Source organism: Hibiscus syriacus, unplaced genomic scaffold (genome assembly GCF_006381635.1).
Source record: "Hibiscus syriacus cultivar Baekdansim isolate YM2019G1 unplaced genomic scaffold, ASM638163v2 tig00111506_pilon, whole genome shotgun sequence".
Lineage (NCBI taxonomy): Eukaryota > Viridiplantae > Streptophyta > Magnoliopsida > Malvales > Malvaceae > Hibiscus > Hibiscus syriacus.
Genome location: NW_024063109.1, coordinates 592,632 through 612,095, shown reverse-complemented (window position 1 = coordinate 612,095; position 19,464 = coordinate 592,632). Strand labels below are relative to the sequence as shown.

General features: G+C 34.6%; 2 protein-coding genes and 3 pseudogenes across 3 annotated transcripts; 3 read left to right on the top strand and 2 right to left on the bottom strand.

The window, feature by feature from the left end:
* Positions 1-224: 224 nt before the first annotated feature.
* On the bottom strand, positions 225-2,982 carry LOC120164272 (phytochrome-interacting ankyrin-repeat protein 2-like). 2 transcript variants are annotated; one of them, XM_039174029.1, is made up of 3 exons: positions 2,299-2,982; positions 1,314-1,485; positions 225-557 (listed from the first exon to the last, which is right to left on the bottom strand). In XM_039174029.1, the coding sequence occupies exons 1-3, from the start codon at positions 2,422-2,424 to the stop codon at positions 343-345; spliced, it is 513 nt and encodes a 170-aa protein (XP_039029960.1). In that variant the 5' UTR covers positions 2,425-2,982; the 3' UTR covers positions 225-342. The 2 variants fall into 2 exon arrangements, with proteins under 2 accessions (XP_039029960.1, XP_039029961.1); XM_039174030.1 differs by having other exon boundaries at positions 1,317-1,485.
* A 2,159-nt stretch (positions 2,983-5,141) lies between these two features.
* On the top strand, positions 5,142-7,864 carry LOC120164268 (ATP-dependent Clp protease proteolytic subunit 4, chloroplastic-like). Its single transcript, XM_039174027.1, has 2 exons — positions 5,142-5,588; positions 7,177-7,864. The coding sequence occupies exons 1-2, from the start codon at positions 5,212-5,214 to the stop codon at positions 7,658-7,660; spliced, it is 861 nt and encodes a 286-aa protein (XP_039029958.1). The 5' UTR covers positions 5,142-5,211; the 3' UTR covers positions 7,661-7,864.
* Positions 7,865-8,284: 420 nt separating this feature from the next.
* On the top strand, positions 8,285-9,682 carry LOC120164269 (annotated as a pseudogene).
* A 420-nt stretch (positions 9,683-10,102) lies between these two features.
* On the bottom strand, positions 10,103-11,756 carry LOC120164313 (annotated as a pseudogene).
* A 544-nt stretch (positions 11,757-12,300) lies between these two features.
* On the top strand, positions 12,301-13,801 carry LOC120164312 (annotated as a pseudogene).
* Positions 13,802-19,464: the final 5,663 nt, after the last annotated feature.

The following is a 19,464-nucleotide window of genomic DNA, read 5'->3' as shown; positions in this document are numbered from 1 at the left end:
AACTTAGCGTCTAATTTATTAATAAATTGGGCCTGCATCATTTGCCTAGAACTGATACTCGTAAAGAGAACCTATGGTACAGTAGAGCGTAGAGAAAAGAAAGAAAACATGATAGTATTTAAGTTCTTACAGGAGTAAAACTTTCACGTTCAAAGCATCAATGTATCATACAATATCATATGCACGTGATGCAATGCCATGGGAGTATTAGTTTATTGGTTGGCAACATGCCATCAAATATGCAAACGACAGTCTTTAAAACCAAACCGGATAGCAAACACACATCCAAAAACAGCTATTAGTAGGCCAACACTTCTTAAAGCACCAAACACAGCAGGGGCGTCAACTTTCAGAGCTATAAGATGTCTCCCCTGCTGAAGAGCTATCTCTTTGAAGACGCTTCATCTCCTCATAGGCCCATTCAAGGCCAGGGCAGTAATGGAGTGGTGGATTAAATCTGCAATCGTTGATGTCATCTGGCAAAAATGCCCCATTCTCTATCACGAACTTCACTGCTTCTTTCTTTCTTTCTTTAGCTGCTGCGTGAAGTGGTGTCCCTGAGATTCACAACAAAAACAAGGGGCAATGAAATCAGTAGCCTTTCTTGCATCTAGGCGCATGCTTTTATAACAAATCCTAAGTTTCAATTTTTTGTAATATCAAGCCCAAAATTTCATTCACCAATCTGGTGTTTACCCTCAAGCCACTAATACTATGTACACTCCTAGTATAAGCTGTCCAAAATACACAAAATCATCATAAACTAGCATATCTTTAATATGTCCAAATTGAATGCTGTTAACTTTGCACAAAAATATGAAAAGAAAAAAATCTAACGTGCAGTTAGATGATTGGGATTCTTTAAAGCATTTTTAGCAGGAAATGGATCACAATTTATAACAAATTAAGAGTTTATTTGGGCCTAGTGGTGTCCAAGTTTTTTTCTTAAAACACTGACAACAGTATTGACTTTTTGTTTGTGTGTATTGGTGTGTTTTTTTTGGTGGGGGGGGGGGGTTGGGTAGTTACTAATTACTACAAATGTTTGATTGTCTCATAGTGTTTGTTTGATGAGCATGGAAGCTTAAATAGAGGAGTCTTCGAAGAAGAAATGCAGCTGCTTTAAGTTGTGAAATATAATCAAATTAGCAAAGTTTAAATGCGGAAATTAGATGGTTAACAGGGCCCAAATTAACTTGTAGTTTTTTATTTAATGTACTTACCAGGTCATAAGTTATCAACAACACAATTTTTAACTATGGTATATAGTCACTAAAGAGACAAAATAGGAAAACATGAGATTAGGAAATTACAACCACAGGCACCCATAGTTCTTGCATCAATATTAGCACCACGTTCAAGCAACTCATCCAGAACTTCAACATGGCCACCCTCAGCGGCAAGATGGAGTGGGGTGATACCTTGGGATTTGGGGCCCCATGCAGCCACGTTTACATCCATCCCTTCATTGATAAGTTGTTTGACCTGTTCCAAAGAACCTTAAATTAGAATTCAATTTCCATGGGAAAGGAGAATTATTTCAGCGAAATGTTTGGCAAGAAACACAAATAATAATATACAATAAATGCCAGTGACAAAGAGCTCAAAAGAAATTGAGTCTTACATATTGAATCATTCATACATGTGTTGATAACATATATGTTCCATTTGGTATGGAGGAATGAAAATTTGTACATCTAATAGCTAAGCTTCAACATAAGAAAGTGATAATGAATCTTAATCACTTGATTAATTTTTTTTTTGTTCCGACTCCTTTCTATCCTTCATATGAATCTTAATCAGTTTGTAACAATTGGGTTCAACAGTCTTTTGTTTGAGCCAGATGATGAAAGATTAACATGTTCAGCTCCATTAGGGGATGTATCTAAAAAATATCTAGTGAAAATCAAGTAAATCAGTTAGTGGCAAGGACAACTGAATGACTGATAAAGTGAGACCCCCACGGGAATACAAAACAAATAAATCACAGAAGAGCTCATTGACAGCCATTCCTCAACATATAAAATCCAGGTAAAAGGGAAATCTCAGATAAAAGCAAGAATGGAAGAGCAATAAATCAAAGAACAAATGTCCACTTACTATTGGTATAAAATAGAGGTCATAGTCCTAAAAGAATTTTCTTTTCTGTTAAATTTGATAAGTGATTTCAAGTATTACCACTAAAGGCAGGTAGAATTCCGGCATTATCCTTGCCTTCTGATGTTGGCATTAAATACTATAACTGTTAAATAACTTATGGATCAAGAAGAAGAATAAGGTTCAAACAAAGAAAGATACCTTATCGAGGTCACCTTTTCGGGCTCCGATGTGAAGCAACGTCCAACCTCTATCATCCCTATCAATCCCACACCTAAACGAGCGCCTTCTTGACAAACTTCTCCTCAAAGACTGCACTTGGGTCATATTCTTCGACTCAATAACAAAAAACCAACCAATATCGTTGCAGATATATATAATTTTTATTTCCTTAACCCAGAAAATAAAGAAGAGGGCCTCAGATCAGATTGATTGATTGTTTAGGCGAAGAATTACATGATATTGTAGTAAAAAGATGAAATTTCACAAAGGGTAAGATCTTTTTTTCTTGAAAAAAAACAAATTCCCCGAAAGTTGACAATAACGAGAGGGAGGCAGTGGGAGGAGGAATCACATGATAGAGACGGAAAAGAGGGGGGAGAAAGGAATTAGCGATAAGCAGGGGAATGATGAGCGATGCAATAAGGAGCAAAGGGATTCAAACCAGGACCAAAGACACGGAGGTTTTTGGTGCAAGTCATAAACGGAGAAGACACTACAAACATAATTGATGAAATTGATTGAATATTTACAGTAAAATCAGAGGAAATGCACAAATCATAGATCGACTAGGAGTGGGAATACCGATGTTTATGAAATCGGGAAGGAAAATACGTAGCGAAAGAAAACCCTAAATCAGGAAGGAAACGGGAGAGGAGAGGTATCGCAAAATGGATGCCACGATATCTAATGCCATATGCTACTTTTGGTTATCTTGATAATGGGCTGACGGTCCAGGCTAGCCCACAATATCAGAATCCTTTTTCTTTTAACAAATTTCAGTATACATAAATGCTGACGGTGCACGCTCATCCTCTGGTTCTCCAGCTCTTGGTATCGTTGCTCGGGATTATAGTGGACTGGTTGTTGCAGCTCAAGCAGTCCCGATCGAGGCAGCGGCAATCACTAATGGCCTCCGACTGGCTCTTGAATTGGATTATCAACATGTTCGCCTGGAAAGTGATGCGGCCAATGTAGTTCATCAGTTGCTTTCTACCCAGGCTGACCTGTCCTCTCTTGGATTTCATCTTGCTGAAGCTCGTGCTTTGCTCCAGGATCATCCTCATGTTGGTGTACACACTATCCGCCGCTCGATCAATGTGGTGGCTCACACCCTTGCCCAGTTTGCTTTAGGCCTTCATCAGCCTTGCTTTTATGCTATTTATGGTTAATCTTAGATGCATGTTTTCCTTTAAAAAAAAAAGTTAATGTACATTTTAGTACTTCAATTTGATATCATGATTCAGTTTGCTACTTTAGTTTTTTCCTCCAATTATGTACTTCAAATTGGATTCAAGGTTAATTTGGTATTTGAAGTTCTTTTTTTTTTGTTCAATTAAGTACTTTTTTCAAAGTTCTCTTGAGATAATTTTTTTACAAGTTTTTCTATTTTATTATTATTTTAAATTCACGCTTTATTCCGATATTTAGATGAGTTGCTACTCCGAATTATGTACATTCATTTTATTTTAATCTCAATTTAGTATGAATTAGTATTAATGTTTCCTATAATTCTTATCTCTTTTAATTTTATTTACGTTGTGTGTGTGTGTATATATATATATATATATATATATATATATATATACTATTTATATTATTTATATTATATTGAATATGTAATTTTTACATAGATAAATTATATAAATGGTTCCATATGTTTTAGTCTAACCGATTTTAATCACTAATTTAAACAGAATGATTTTGATTCCTTACGTTATCCGTCTGTTGAATTTTATCTTTCAACAATTTACGATCACCCTTTAACGAAAATGTTATGTGAAAAAAAAAAAAAAAGCCGCATCTTGCGTGTTACGTGGAACTTAAATGAAAAAAAGTTATAACATAGGCACCTTTTTAAATTAAGCCTAATTATTACTATTATTATCTTGGTTTAATTTACAAATTAACCCTCTAAGTTCACTCATTTTTATATTTTGCATCCTGATTTTTTTATCCTGGTTTAACTATTAATGTGTATTGTTATATTTTGACTCTTAACGTTTCATACATTGTAATGTGATAAATGACAAGATACAAAAAATAAAATTCAGATTTAGGCATCATGAAAAAGTTGTGGCTATAGTGTTCTAATATCTTATTACCCCAATTTTTACATTAAGATTTTAGTTGTCACTTCAATAACCCGAATTTATAATAAATTTTTTAAAATTATGAAATCGATATTCAAGTTTAAAATACTCATATTTCCATTTTCACATCTGGCCATCAAAGCTTATTGAAACCTTTTTTATCTCTCTTCTAATCTTATTTAGAGAGGAGGAAAAAGAGAATTCTAAAGGAAGGAAGATGGGTATTTCTAATAGATCTATAACCAATGTCATAAGAAAACACGAGGGAACAAAGATATGCAACTTGATCAACCAATCAAATATATGCCCTCAAACTCTACTAAAACCTTAATTATACTTTATTCATGTCATTAAAAATCTTTCAACTTTCTGAATTTGTCATAATTATCCTCGCACCCATCAATATCTTAAAATTTATCAATCAGACTCGATCACCATAAAAGGAAGAGGAGGATGCCCAATGGCGCAAGTTAATTGGTCCGGATTTTTTAATCTTTGTAACGTTTAGGGGCTAGAATGTATAATGGGGTCATACTTTGAGGTATAAAGAACGAAGATGAGTATATTTAGAGAGTCAGAATATAAGAAAAAGAAGTTTAGGGTGTAAAGTAAAAAAAATGTTTATACTTGGAGGGCCTGATTGTGAATTAAGCCTCGTTATTCTCATCCAATGTGGGTAGATAATTTGGTATGTTATTTGCTTTAAATCATATCAAAATCAAAGGGCGAAAGGGGAGGCGGCTTGAGTGGGAGTTGCTTATCTGAGTCTCTCGACGCTCACGCATCAAACACCACAATCGCCATGGATTTAATCTCACTCTCATCTGCTCTAAACCCTGCTTTCTCCTCCCTTCAACTCAAATGTAAACCCTCTCTTCCTTTCCCTAACAAAACCCCTCCCTTTTTGAGCCTCTCGCCCACACCCGTTTCTTCTTCTCTCAAACTGAAAGCCACCGCTAACAGCCTCAAATTATCAGCCCCTCAGACCCCCGCCACCGCCATGCGAGGGGCTGAAACCGATGCTATGGGGTTGCTGCTGAGGGAGCGAATTGTTTTCCTTGGCAACCAAATTGATGATTTTTTGGCCGATGCTATTATAAGTCAGTTGCTGCTTTTGGACGCTCAGGACCCTACTAAAGATATCAGACTATTCATTAATTCCCCTGGTGGTTCTTTGAGGTATGATCCCTTTTCAAGTTCTGCCCTTTAACCTTAGGCTTAGATCCTATTATTCAGTTTTTCAGTTGTTCTCTTTTGAGAATCTGAGATAATGAGAAAAACGCGTTGTTGCTAAAACTTTTGTTCTATTCCTTTTTCTGAATGGGAAAGGAAGATCTTTTTTTATAGATATCTGGGAAATTCATATCAGATGGCTTCATCAATGGGTATTTTCTTTAATAAAAAAGGGGGTGAGGCCGTGAGGGGAATCACTAATGTGACCTTTTTTTCTTTGAATAATGTGGTATTGTTCAATGGTAAATTATTGAGCTGACAATTTATGACCTTAATATGCCCTTATAAAGCTGAATAATGACCTTTTTATTTGCTTCAGCTAGTATCACATCATTTGTTAGGATTTTGGAAACGATATGACAATTTTATCTGATGGTGGTTGTATTCTCCTTGGATATGGATTGTCATTTTCTTCCTTATATTTTTTATTGAAGGAGCATGATAGTAATGATTTGAAGATCTATCTTGTTTGTAAACCCCCTTTAATTGAAGGGCATAGATTCCTTACCTTAGTTCTCAGTAAGCTGGCAAGTCTAATTACTAAAAAGTAAAAAATAATTTAAGTAGCCTAAAATATATATCAAATCATGGCTGAGCCTATGATATAAAAGTCCAGCAAGCCAAATTGCAACTCTTAAATTGTAGATTCAACTTGGGGATGGAAATTGTATTGCTTCATCCGAGCATAAAGAATCCTTCTGTATCGTTCAATTGTCATGTGTGATGGTTCACAATCTTATTGTTCATTTGGGTGTGTGTTTATTCTTTGTCTCTTCTAATGACCAAGATCAAGTTTCTTAGTACCCTTTATTCCTCCCATTCCTTAAAAAAGGGGCAAATTTTACCCCCAATAGATGCTTTCTAAGAAGACAGCTGAATCATTTCCTTGTCTTCTTCTAACCTACCCTTTCCTTGGGAAGACAACCCCCTTGGTTTATGCAATCTTCAGGTATTCATAGGTTGTTGTTGTAGGGTCTGTTGGAAGTGTGCATAATTGCATATTCTTGAAAGTATAGAGCATTTGCACTTTAAATGCAGTTTAGGTCATCAATCTAGGCTAGAAATCATGTATGTATTCTTATATACTATATTTGAATTGAGGCTTGAGACAAAGGGTACCTTCTTTTGTAAGGGAAACATTTTACTTGACGGAGAAGAAATTCGAAGATCTTCATAGGACTGTTCCATGTAATTTCTTTTAATGTACTTACATTATTACAATTCACTTTGCAAGATATACGAAGACTCTAATTTGCTAATGAACTTGATAAATTTCCATTTCCTTCCCTTCTAAGACTGCTTGAACAACCTTTTTTATTTATTATTTTGTCTTTGTGCAATCAAAATAAGGGTGATTTACCTTTTCTTTCCCTTTCTATTTTTTAAAACATTTTTGTATTCTCCTTCCTGTTGGTACAAAAGACTTGAAACTTTCCTGCTATGCTTCAATTTTAACAGTTTGTTGCCTTCTATTTGATTTCTGATTGTATCACCTTTCCTTTTGCTTATTTTCTGTTTTTGCTATTTGTACCAGTGCTACAATGGCTATATACGATGTAGTGCAGCTTGTGCGGGCTGATGTTTCCACGATTGCAATTGGCATCGCAGCATCAACAGCTTCCATTATCCTTGGTGGTGGCACCAAAGGCAAGCGCCTTGCAATGCCAAACACTCGGATAATGATTCATCAACCTCTAGGAGGTGCTAGTGGACAAGCTATAGATGTAGAAATCCAAGCACGGGAAATTATGCATAACAAGAACAATGTGTCCAGAATAATTTCCGGTTTTACTGGACGTTCATTTGAACAAGTAGTGAAGGATATTGATAGGGATCGGTATATGTCTCCAATGGAAGCAGTTGAATATGGAATAATAGATGGAGTCATTGATAGAGATATGATTATTCCATTGGAACCAGTGCCGGAAAGAGTGAAGCCAAGATTAAACTATGAGGAAATCAGTAAAGATCCAAAGAAATTCTTGACCCCTGATATTCCAGATGATGAAATATACTAGGTGCAAGAGGTTTATGTTTTAATGGGGCTTGCTTGTCCCTTGATTTTCAATTTGTGTTTGTCAAGTAGATTTATGTATTGAATTGCAAAACACAAATAAGAACATATTGGTTGCTGCATGCATAAAGTGAAATAGATTAATGTGATTTAGAAACGATTCGAATATTGTGGAATGAAATGGAGGCACAGACATTTGGTTCATTCAGTCTTCTTCAGGTGTGTATTTGAGTGCACTAGGTGCTTTCATGAAAATTGTACTTGCTAGTTCTAAACAAACGTGTATATTTTGGTAACACTAATTTGCATTGGAGGTAGTTTCACTACTTAACAAATTATTGTATACAGAAAGAAACTTCTAGTGGTCTGCTGGGACGGCAAATTACACCTATTTGCTAATTTGATGAGAATTCGACCATCCAATTTAATTGATCTCAAACTTTAAAGTGATCTATAGATGAACGGGCTGGCTAGCTAACAAAGCCTAATGTGTTCGTCAAATTGGATCTATAAATGAATGGGCTGGCTAGCTATCACAGCCTAGTGAAGAACTCCGGCACGTATGCAGCAGTTTTGCCTACCAAATACAGTTTAAGTTTCTAATTTCTAAACGCCCGGCAATGGAGGAAGGACCAAGGGGACCTCCATGCTTCCACCTTGATGGCAAAGACAACCAAGCTTGGAAAACTCGGATTAATTTAAAAGACAACAAAGTTAAAAGATGCTTACGTGAAATAGTGGCAAGATCAGCCCTTTATTTTGCTATCGAAAGAAAGGAGAAAATATAGTCATAAGTTTGCAAAATAAAACCCTAATTTAAAGGGAAGAGGGATTGGTGGAGTTGGAATAAACAGCAGCGATGTTAGGGGGTGGGCAGTGGGGGCAGGAGGAGACTCGGGAACTGATCTTCATACGAGGTGAGCTTGAAAGGGACTTTACCGCCACCAAGCACAACAAGACCCTCTGGGAGGTCGTCAGTGCTAAGATGAAGGATGGAGGCTTCACCCGAACCCCTGATCAGTGCAAGTCTAAGTGGAAAAATCTTCTCAATCGTTACAAGGTCCTTTCTTCCTCATTCTCCCTCTTTAATTACTCTCAAACTGCAATTTTTGTTGTATAATTCAAGGATAGAAATCCTGAATTATCATTTTTTTGTCCTGTGATTCCTCACAACCTGTCTTAACCATATATATATATATATTTGTGCTTTGCAATCTTTCCAAATTTCTTTCGAAACGGATGCTTTATGCAAAATCTTTTATTTTTGGTTTTGTTCACACGACAATCTTTATGTTTGTGTAAATGTTTCTTTGTCATATTTGTGCAGGGGAAGGAGACAGCTGATCCTGAGAATGGTTGCCAATTCCCATTCTTTGAGGAACTACATGCATTATTCACTGAAAGAGCCAAGAATATGCAGCGCCGCCTACTTGAGTCGGAGGCAGGTTCGGATTCTACCTGGACAAAGAAAGGATGAAAAGAACAACCGCTGATAGATCCTCGGACGAATTCTCTGAACAAGGCGAGGATGAAGATGAAAGTGAAGAAGAAAGCCTACTAGAGGTATTTCACGCAAGAGGAAAAAGCTGACACAATTGTATCGGATAAATCTCCTAGACCAAGTTCTGGTGTCCAGGAAGTGGTTAGGGAATTTTTCAATCAGCAGCTGAGGATGGAGATGCAGTGGGGGGAGATGATGGAGAGGCGTGCCCGTGAGAGGCAGTTGTTCGAGCAAGAATGGCAGCAATCGATGGAGAAGCTCGAGAGGGAGAGGTTGATGGTGGAAAAGGCTTGGAAGGAGAGGGAGGAGGAGAGAGGAGATGGGAAGAGAGCCGAGCTGAGAGAAGGGATTCCTTGTTAACCACCCTCTTGAATGAACTCATAAACGATGGTAACCTCTGACCTGGAATGTATACATTTTATGTGTTGTAAAGATGAGTATACATAGGTTTGAATTTTGATGATGCATATATGTTTTGGGTTGCTTTGCTATTTGTATGGGTATTACAAAGGAAGGTATTTGTGTTATTTTGAATGATGCTAATGTTAATGATAAGTTCATTGTTCAAATCCTTATGTTGAGTGATTTGGGTTTTTATACTTTGTCCTCTTTCATCTCATCTCCATGCAAATCACCCTCTTCCTTTTCAAGCATTACTATCTGCTCTTCTAAATGTGTTATTATACAAATTGATAAATATCTAACTAATAGGAATAAATAATGTTATTATATAAATTTATTTATCGCATAGTAGTTATATTAATTGTTGATTCTTTGATTAAAATTAAAAGTTTAATAATTTAATTAATATTTTTTGTTTACTAATTATTATCTTAGACTGGATTGAGTTGAAACTTTTTTAAACTAAATCTAAAATTGATTTTATCCTTCAAAAAATTCATCCCCCCCCCCCCCGAAAAGTTAATACTATGAAATTGAGTGAAATTAAAGTCTTTCGAATAATATTATTTGACAATTGTGTTCTTCCATCTTCACATACTGGTGTGGTTGATAAGTTGTTTTGGAGAGATTGGAGCAATCCATGGATAAAGGTGAAGAAGATGTTGTTGATGATATAAACAGCGAAGAAATAGTGGCATTGTATTCAAGATAGCATTCGAGTCACTATCGATGACCCTATCTTTCGAGTTCGGGAAAAGGGTGGCACTAATTGATTTAGCGATGTTCAGTAACAGACCTAAAATTTATTATTGGAAAGGCGAATTTTTAAAATCTTAGGAAGAGACAAACTTATAAAATTTTAGGAGACAATGATATAAATAGTGAAAAATAGCCGCTTTGTTGGGGCAACTGTTATTGATGATGATGTCTTCATTCAAGATAACACTCGAGTTACTATCCAATGAACCGTCTTCTGAGTTCAGGAAAAGGGTGGCGTCAATTGATTTAGTGTTGTTTAGAGACGTAAGATTTTATATCAGGGGAGGCGAACTTCTAAAATTTTAAAAGAGATGAACTTATAAAATTTGAGGGGATGCAAACAGGTTAACAATAGAAAAAACAAACTAAAAAAATCTAAAATATATGATAATTTATAATCTTCCACTTCGGTCCATCTCTTGGTGCTGTTGTTGAAGCTCTCATAGTTGAGATCTGCAGGCTCTGATGAAGTTGTCAAATAGGTTCACTTTGTTCCAAGTAGTTTTACGCACAATCACCTCCTCTTTCACTGAAATATTGCTCTCGGTGCTTTCCCCACTCTGCTTCGCCTGCAACTCTCTTATCTGCATAATATCACAATTCTAATCTCCTATATGTTCAAATATAATATAAAAGTTAAATATAATTTATTATTATTACCTCATTGAGAAGAGCTGCATTATCATGGTGGAGAGTGTCATAACTGGTTTTGAGAAGGCCATAGTCCCTTTCCAATTGCTTCGTCTTCCATCTAGCACGGCGAGTTTGAAACCAAACGGTAACTTGTCTCGGTTTCTTCTTTTTTTTGGATTAGTAAAGTTGTGGCACCTCTTCTCCAGGTGGCTGCAGATGATGATATGAAATTGTCTCGGTTTCAAGCCGAGGTTCTTGAGCTAGTTTCACTTTTCTCTCAGGTTGGAGCTTGTTTTTGAACTTGAAATTCTTCTCCAAGGACTTAATCTCTGCTTCTTCTCAGAAACATGTCTCGATTCTTCCAAGCACCCTTTTTCATCATATCCGTCTAATATCGACTGGAACTCAGTCCCTGCTGTATATATGATCGTTTCTCAGACTATGTTTATCTGCAGACCAAAATGAAACAAATAAATTTAATTACAACTTGTTTTCACGTATAAATAATGAATTCAAGAAAATTAAATGAAAGTACAAAATTGGAATTGTTTTGTTGGAACTGTAGTTGGACAGATGGACATCAAAGCACCAAAAGAATCTAAGCTGCCAAGTGATCTCTTCATGGTTGATGAGCACTGGCGATTTCAAACAGATCTCTTGTTGTTTTAAGAAAGTGGTATTGAGTGAATTGCTTTGGTCAGATCTATAAGAAATTTTGGAGGGCTCAAGGAATTTGTTGGAACAGCTAGGAAAAAGAGAAAGACCCTAGTCTAAAATCAGACCAACTTGGACAAGGTTGTAGTAGTTTACACTTTACAACTGTACAACAATCAATGCCTTCTCTCAAGTCTCAACTCCCCTACCATTATAATTTTTGTATTTCTGCAACAGTTTCTTCACTTGTCTCAATTCCCATCCAAACAAACCCAAGCTTTCAACAATATGTATGAACAACCTAGTTGGTGTTTGAAAAATGAGAACATTTTTATTATTCCAAATTTCACAAGATTGCATTTATTTACCTATGTGAATGTCATAAATGATGTCAGCATCGACGACATGTCAATAAAGATCGATACGGAGGTTTATGATTTTTTAAGTGGAAGTCAAAGTGACTAATTAAAGGGTGTCAATGTGATCAAACAATACCAACTTAACCTTTCAAATGATTCACATCAGATTTATGTGACTCTGGTAACACCTGTTAACAGTTGAGAAATTATTTTGTTACAAATCGATAATTTTAGTAATCGTTTCATTACTTTTGAAACTTCAATGTTGAAGGCAGAAACTTGCTCATATTTCAGTAACCATTTCTGTAGTTTATATGCAGGCGTAAAATCCCTTTTGCTCTGTTCCTTATTCGTAAAGTACAGAAAGAAAGAAAATGGAGGATTCAAGAAAAGGTGATTGTGAAGAATGCAAAGAGAAGGCGTCAAAATACAAGTGCCCGGGTTGCTGCCTCCGCACATGCAGTCTCCCTTGCGTTAAAGCTGACAAGCAACGCACCGGCTGCAATGGAAAAAGGAACATCACTTCCTTTGTTCATCTCTCTCAATTTGACGATAATCTTCTCCTCTCAGGTTTCACCTTCTTTTTCTTTTGTTATTTCTTTATGAGTCTGTTCATCTTTTCTAAACCCATAATTGCTTTGTAGATTATAATCTGCTGGAGGAAATAAAAAGGGTTGCAGAAACTGCTGAAAAATAAGGTCCAAACTATGTAATACTACTACTAGTTGCTCTCATCATCACTTTAAGCTACCATATCCCCTTCGAACTCTCCGTACTGTTGTTGCTTCTCGGAGAACTAAGCTCTTGTTTCTCCCCTCTGGGATGTCTAGGAGGGAAACTACTCAAACTCTAGTTGTTGGATATATGAAGTACAAAACTACACCGTTAGCACTGATTGAAAATATAAACAGTAATTAAAAGGAATAAATTCGTAAACCGTGTCGTGGCAAAAACCACTGTCTTAGAAACGAATTCGTCCCGATGTGTGTAATCGCTGCAGTAGGCGGACCGTCCCCCGATGTTAACACGGCCACTCCGAATTCCTTACCCGAAATCGAGTTGACTGCTGGTGGTATTGCTCTTCTGATTGGAAAACACTCAGAGAGAACTCACAGAGAGAACTGTAGAAAACACTTTTGTAAGTGAATTGTAAATGTTTGAGAGTGAGTTGAGAAGCTGAATATGGGTCTTTATTTATAGGCTAGAAATAATATTAATATCGTCCATAAAATTTCAGGATTAAATCTATTCTTTTGTAATAGCTGAAACGTCTAGATGAACCTGACTCAAAATAGTACATGTTCATTGCATCATTATTCAGCTGTTATAACTCTTGAAATTATATCATGTAACCCCTGGAATTAAATCAAATAACTCTTGTAACTCCTGTTATCATTTGAAATTTAAACAGTCCTCAACAGCCTATAAATTTCATTTGAAATCTTTTAAATTTTTCATTTGTTTCTTTCAAAGAGAAATTCCTCTAAAAAGATAGTATCCGAGTGAGCGAACGTGTCAAAGACACGTACAAACACGACCACGACCACGAGCCGAGCCGGCGGCGGCGGTGTGTGAGAATCCCCTTGTTCTCTATCACTCAAGGAAGTGAGAAAGTCAAGCATTAAATATTTTCAATACTATGTGGGATTGAGCATTACCAACACTAATTAACCACAGGTTCTTCCCCTTCTAGTCATTCAAAAAACCAAATCATGTATGGTGATGATGTTTTTTAGTTTAATTTCCATGTAAACACCTACTTACTAGTTTGCTCTGTCTATAGGAAGAAGTGCATTTCGTGGACCATGAGTGGCGGTTTCACTCTACAGATGTTTAATTTGACCATGGGTGAGCTGCCGTTTAATATTCGTTAAGATTAGGTGGCTGCTTAACATTTCTTGGACAACTGATGCATTGTTTTTTCCCTCTTTTTTCCAGTGTTCATGAAGATACAAGCCTCTGCACATTAATTGAAAACCATCTCCAACCTAGCCCCTGGGGCCTGGAATCATCCTCTAAGGCGGTTCTGTGAAGAGCAGCTCGACTGCCTCAAGTTTTTCATTCGAAAATACCCCAAGGTGATTTATGCCTCTGGGTTTTATTCTTTTTCTTCTTTTGAGCTATATGTTCAGCAACCTTCTCGTGATCTTGTTGCTTGTTGTTTGCTAGATTTTGCTATATTTCCATGTTAAAACTGGAGTTAAGCTCAGTTATCTGGGTTATGTTTAATGCACTCATCCTGGATTGAAGTCAATAGAATCGGGAGCTTCACTCTGTACTTAACAATTAGCTTTTCTGTTTTTGACCTTGAATTATAGATTATATGTTTTGATGCTTTCCTTTCATGTTTTCCTCTGCTGAAAATATTCTATCCATCCTACTGATGATTTTCTTGTGTTGTCGTAGGGAAAGTCACCTTTCCGGGAGTTCGACATAAAGGCCCCAATTCGGCAACAATTAGCTGATACGGTTGTTCTAGAGTATCCCGTAATTCATGTATTTCTTCCTATGGAGCACTACGATTTTGAAATTATCAGAGAGAACCTTCCTGATAATGAAATCCAAAATGGTGTTACCTTCAGGGAGGAGGAAATAAAAGAGAATGGCAACTCTTTAGACTCTCGGGTATTTGATCTTATGAGGCATGTGCATCAAATCCCTTCTCACAACAAGTCTGAGAAGGCACTCGGTAACTTAGTTGTCTTTATCAACTAGAGCTGAGGCAGGGAACAAGGTGCAATCCAGCTCCCTGGCTAAGGACTCCGGAGTTTTTGAAGACATGGAGTTCGATTTTGATCAAGGTTTACTCGAGCTTGGACGAAAATGATGTTCTAATCTAGCATATAAAAGTAAAAAAATTAGAAATTATATTATATATATATATATATATATATATATATATATTTAAAAAATAGTTATTTTTACTCAATTTTTAATATAACTTAACAATGAATAGAAAGAAAATTATATTATTTTTATTTTCGTATCATGCATACCAATCAAATATGTATTTTTCATCTTTCCGCTTTTTCTATATTTTAATTTTCAATCCCTCAATCTTCTTTCCATTCTATAACGTATAGGTAAGTTCATAAACAAAATATTTTTAAATTGTTTGTTTTGACTCGAACTAAATTAAAATTAAGTAGTATTTTTCCCTAAAATTTAACTATAAATTTATGTAAATATTAATACATTTTGTCTTAAATGATAAAAATAAATTTAAGTATTAAATTAATACATTTTTATTTTTATTTTTTTGGTAAAGAATGTATGATTAATTCTGAAATCATTAGAATTTTTTCTTTTTATTTTTTAAGTATTTTATTTTTTATTTTTTAGTCTTAAATGATAAAAAAAATCTTTTAGTAATGCTTTTAGTATTTTTATTTTTTAAATAATAGTTTAGTATATATATATATATATATAGTAATTTAGTTTTTATTTTTATTATTTTATATTTAATTTTTTGAATATTTATAAATTTATAATTTAAAATAAAATTTTATTTTTCTAAAAAAAACCTTTCGACTTTAAAAAATAAATTGATCCTCGAACTTGACAAAAAATCAGTTTAACTCATTTATCATGTCATCAGCCACCATTAATCATCATGTTAGCATCGTGAACCGTCACTTAAACATTACGAACGATTATGTCAACATTATAACGATCAACGATAGGAACTATTAGTTAAAGGTCTTATTAAATTTTTTCTTGAGTTTGAAGGTCACATTAAATGAAAAAAAAATTAAGGACCACATTAAGTGTGAAAATGTGAAGCTTAAAAAATTATTATTTTATAAAATTTTAGTGACTAACTTTGAACTTTATTCATAAACAAATGGCTTTATAAGTGATAAATGAAATTGGAGTATGAGCCAGCAGTAGCTAGCTACTTTTGACAGCATTCAACTTAGATGATCCAAAAACCAAATAGACCCTACTACCTCAACATCGCCCATCTTCCCACTTCGTCTGCTCCGCCTCAATTACCTTCACATTTTTACTTGGACACACCTAGCTTCAAATTACTATTTTTATGTTTATTTAATATTAATCGGTCCTCTAATCTTTCAGTTTAATTTATATAATTAAATCATTAATTCTCTATTGAATCAATTCGAATATGATTTTCACAAACATAAAGAAATGAAAAAGTGGAGTAGCATAACTGCAGAAGGGGAAGAGGGACAAGGGTCACATGAGAGAAACATGCTATTTATCCTTATCCTTCCACACATATTACAATCATGTGCGCCTTTTAATTTCAGGAACCCCTTATGTCTCAACAATGGCCCTATTGTCCTATGCTCTACCACAAGGAGGAATAATATACGAATGTGTTGGTCAATGGATTGTTTAAGTTTAAATTCCTTATTTTGTATCAATAAAACCATATAAATCATTTACTTTTACATCAATGCCTAGTTAATCATAATTGACATCTTAATCTTCTATAGTTGCTATACAAGGTTCTCATTAATCAATGCAAAATATCACTGTATTCCTAGTATTCAAATTCGAGACTTCAAAGAATAATAATATTTATTTTACTACCGAAATCATTGGGTTGATGATTATTATCAAACATATAATTGAATGACATGGAGCGCACTTTAATCCTTTTACAATAATATACTTGTTACAGGAAAAGCAAATATTGTCCTGTACGCTTACTACTTAGCATTGTTGTCACAGTTAACTTTACTTTTCAGTTATCACATGGAGATTGGTCCCCATACGGCCTTTTTATATAATTTATGTTCCAATAAAAATTCCATCAAAATGTATAGTTACCTATTGGTCAATAATTAGAGAGAACATGAATGACGGAAATGGAGTTACTATCTAGTTCAGTTGATAGAGCACAAGGTTCTTAATCTTGAGGTCGTGAGATCGAGTCCCTTGGAGGGCATTTTATAATTCGGAGGTCTTTTACGGAAACTGCCCTTAACACCAGGTTGAGGGCAGCCTACTATCTTACCTTCCCCTTACCCATTACACATGGGAACAAGGGACAACCATTTTATGAATGACGGAAATTGACAGCCGAACCCTATGCATGTACTCTTCAAACTACTACCTTGGAATTAAACTTGTTTTATACACAAACGTAATCTATTCTGTCACTTGATTTCCAATCCATTGTGTAATTATTATCACAATTTAAAAACTACGATTATAATTATTTGTTGTAATTCCACTATCAACATTCTTGAACATTCTCAACATTGTATTTTGGTCCATATAAGATTATGCATATTAGACCCTTAAATTTTAAATTTTCAGAGGACGATCACCCCTGCCTACTCCCTTAGTCTATTTTTAAACATTCACAACAATGTATTTTGGTCCATATAAGATTGTGCATATTAAGCCCTTAACGTGTCATATTTTGGTCGAGATTATCCTACTTTTGACCCTTGTATTATGTGACCGTAATATTATGTTACATTCCACCACTGTTACACCAAAGATAAAAGGCTCCACAAGAGCTCTTGTTCTGCAATGTGGTGGCACGACTGATATGTGAATTGTAGATAGGGTAAAATTTACAGGGGTTATACAAATACATAACCCTCCTATAACACTCTTTACTCGACTCATACGAATGATAAGATAGAGGATGTTGCATACGATTGTCGAAATAGAAACATAAATAATTTAAAAAATTTATACAAAAATTCATGGATCAAACTCATAATTAGATTATAATCAATAAAGTTAAAAACATCATCTATTCCCATTGTATAGGAGTTTAATCATTTATGATCCAATTTGCAATTTCTCAAAATTTTGAGGATCAAATTTGCAATTTCTCAAAAGTTCGAGGATCAAATTATATTTATTCGATATAATAGACGTTTTTACATAGTTACTTTTTTTTAATAATTAATATATATAAGGATAAAATAATAATTTGATATAATAGATGGGATAAAGTATTACCTTAATCGCTTCATTCTCAATAACCGAAAGAAAATCGGTTCTACCTGTCCTATATTATTTTTTATGGATAATTTGAGATGATTATAAGATAATATACCTTAATCGCTTCATTCTCAATAACCGAAAGAAAATCGGTTCTACCTGTCCTATATTATTTTTTATGTTTTGAGATGATTATAAGATAATATTTATTCAAAAATTTTCTCAATCATTGATAATATATATATCTTACAGACGTAGTTGTTCGAACCTATAACTTCAAAAGAAAAATAACATTTTCTTTAACTATTAAGGACACTCAACAAATTCCCTCATCCTATATTTTTTATTATTATTATTATCTTCATACAGTCGTGCTACAAAATAATCAATACAATAAATTTGTAAATAGCTAAGTATTATTTACTATGTTCTACTCCAAAGCATTTGCAATTATTTTATAAAAAAAACTATATTTAACCATCCAACAATTCGTGTGTTAACATCCCAACAGATGCTTGGTGAGGAAACAGTTGTCTTTTGTATAAAAAAGTGTAGAACATGTCGACCCACTACTCCATGTGTACATGTTTTACTATTAATGATTAATCATTGTCCTAAACCAAAAGAAAAAATCCAAAATAAAGTGGCTGGCCACCTCTTTCTTAACTTGTCCAAGTAGGCTGATGGCATTACCATCGGGCATGGCCATGGCCATGGGTGTGACTAGGGGTGAGCAACGAAACCGAGAAAATCGAAAAATCGATACGAATTGAGTAAAACGGTTCGGTTTGGTTCGGTTTGGCTTTAAACGGTTCGGTTTTCGGTTCGGTTTAAAGGCTTCGTTTTTTTAATTCGGTTCGGTTTGGGTTTTCCATATGGAACCCATTTGTTCCATATTAAACCGAATAGGCAATTTTTTTAAAAAAAATTATAGTTTCAAGTGATTTTTTCATTGAAAAACCGAACCGAACCGAACCGAAAAACCTGAACCGTTAAAAAACCCGAACCGAACCGAAAAAACCGGTTTCAGTTTTTTAACTATTCGGTTTTGGTTTCGGTTTAAATATTGAAAAATTGTTTATTTCGGTTCGGTTCAATTTTTGATAAAAAACCGAACCGAACCGAACCGAATACACCCCTAGGTGTGACAATTAATGTATCATAATTATATAATTAATTATTGTACAAATTAGATGATTTTAGTGATTAAAGAATTTTTTATTTTTTTAAAGATTGTAAATATAAACGCAACGTATACATAAATATATAAATGTTTAATGTCAAATAATTAATAACCTCTTAAAATACACGATCTTATATTTAGCACAAGTTGATAAAAAAATAATATAACCATTATTATTATTATTTAGGGATATTAGTTTGAACTCAACTAATTATTATAATATATGTATTAATTGCACCTGCTGCTGCCGAGCCTGTACTATTTGACTTCATTTAGCAGCTTGTACAACAATTATTTATGCATAAACAAGAAGTTGGTCATCTATGACTATAATGGCTACTTGCAGCAATGAAAAAAAAGAAGGCAATCAGAGCTGATAACGA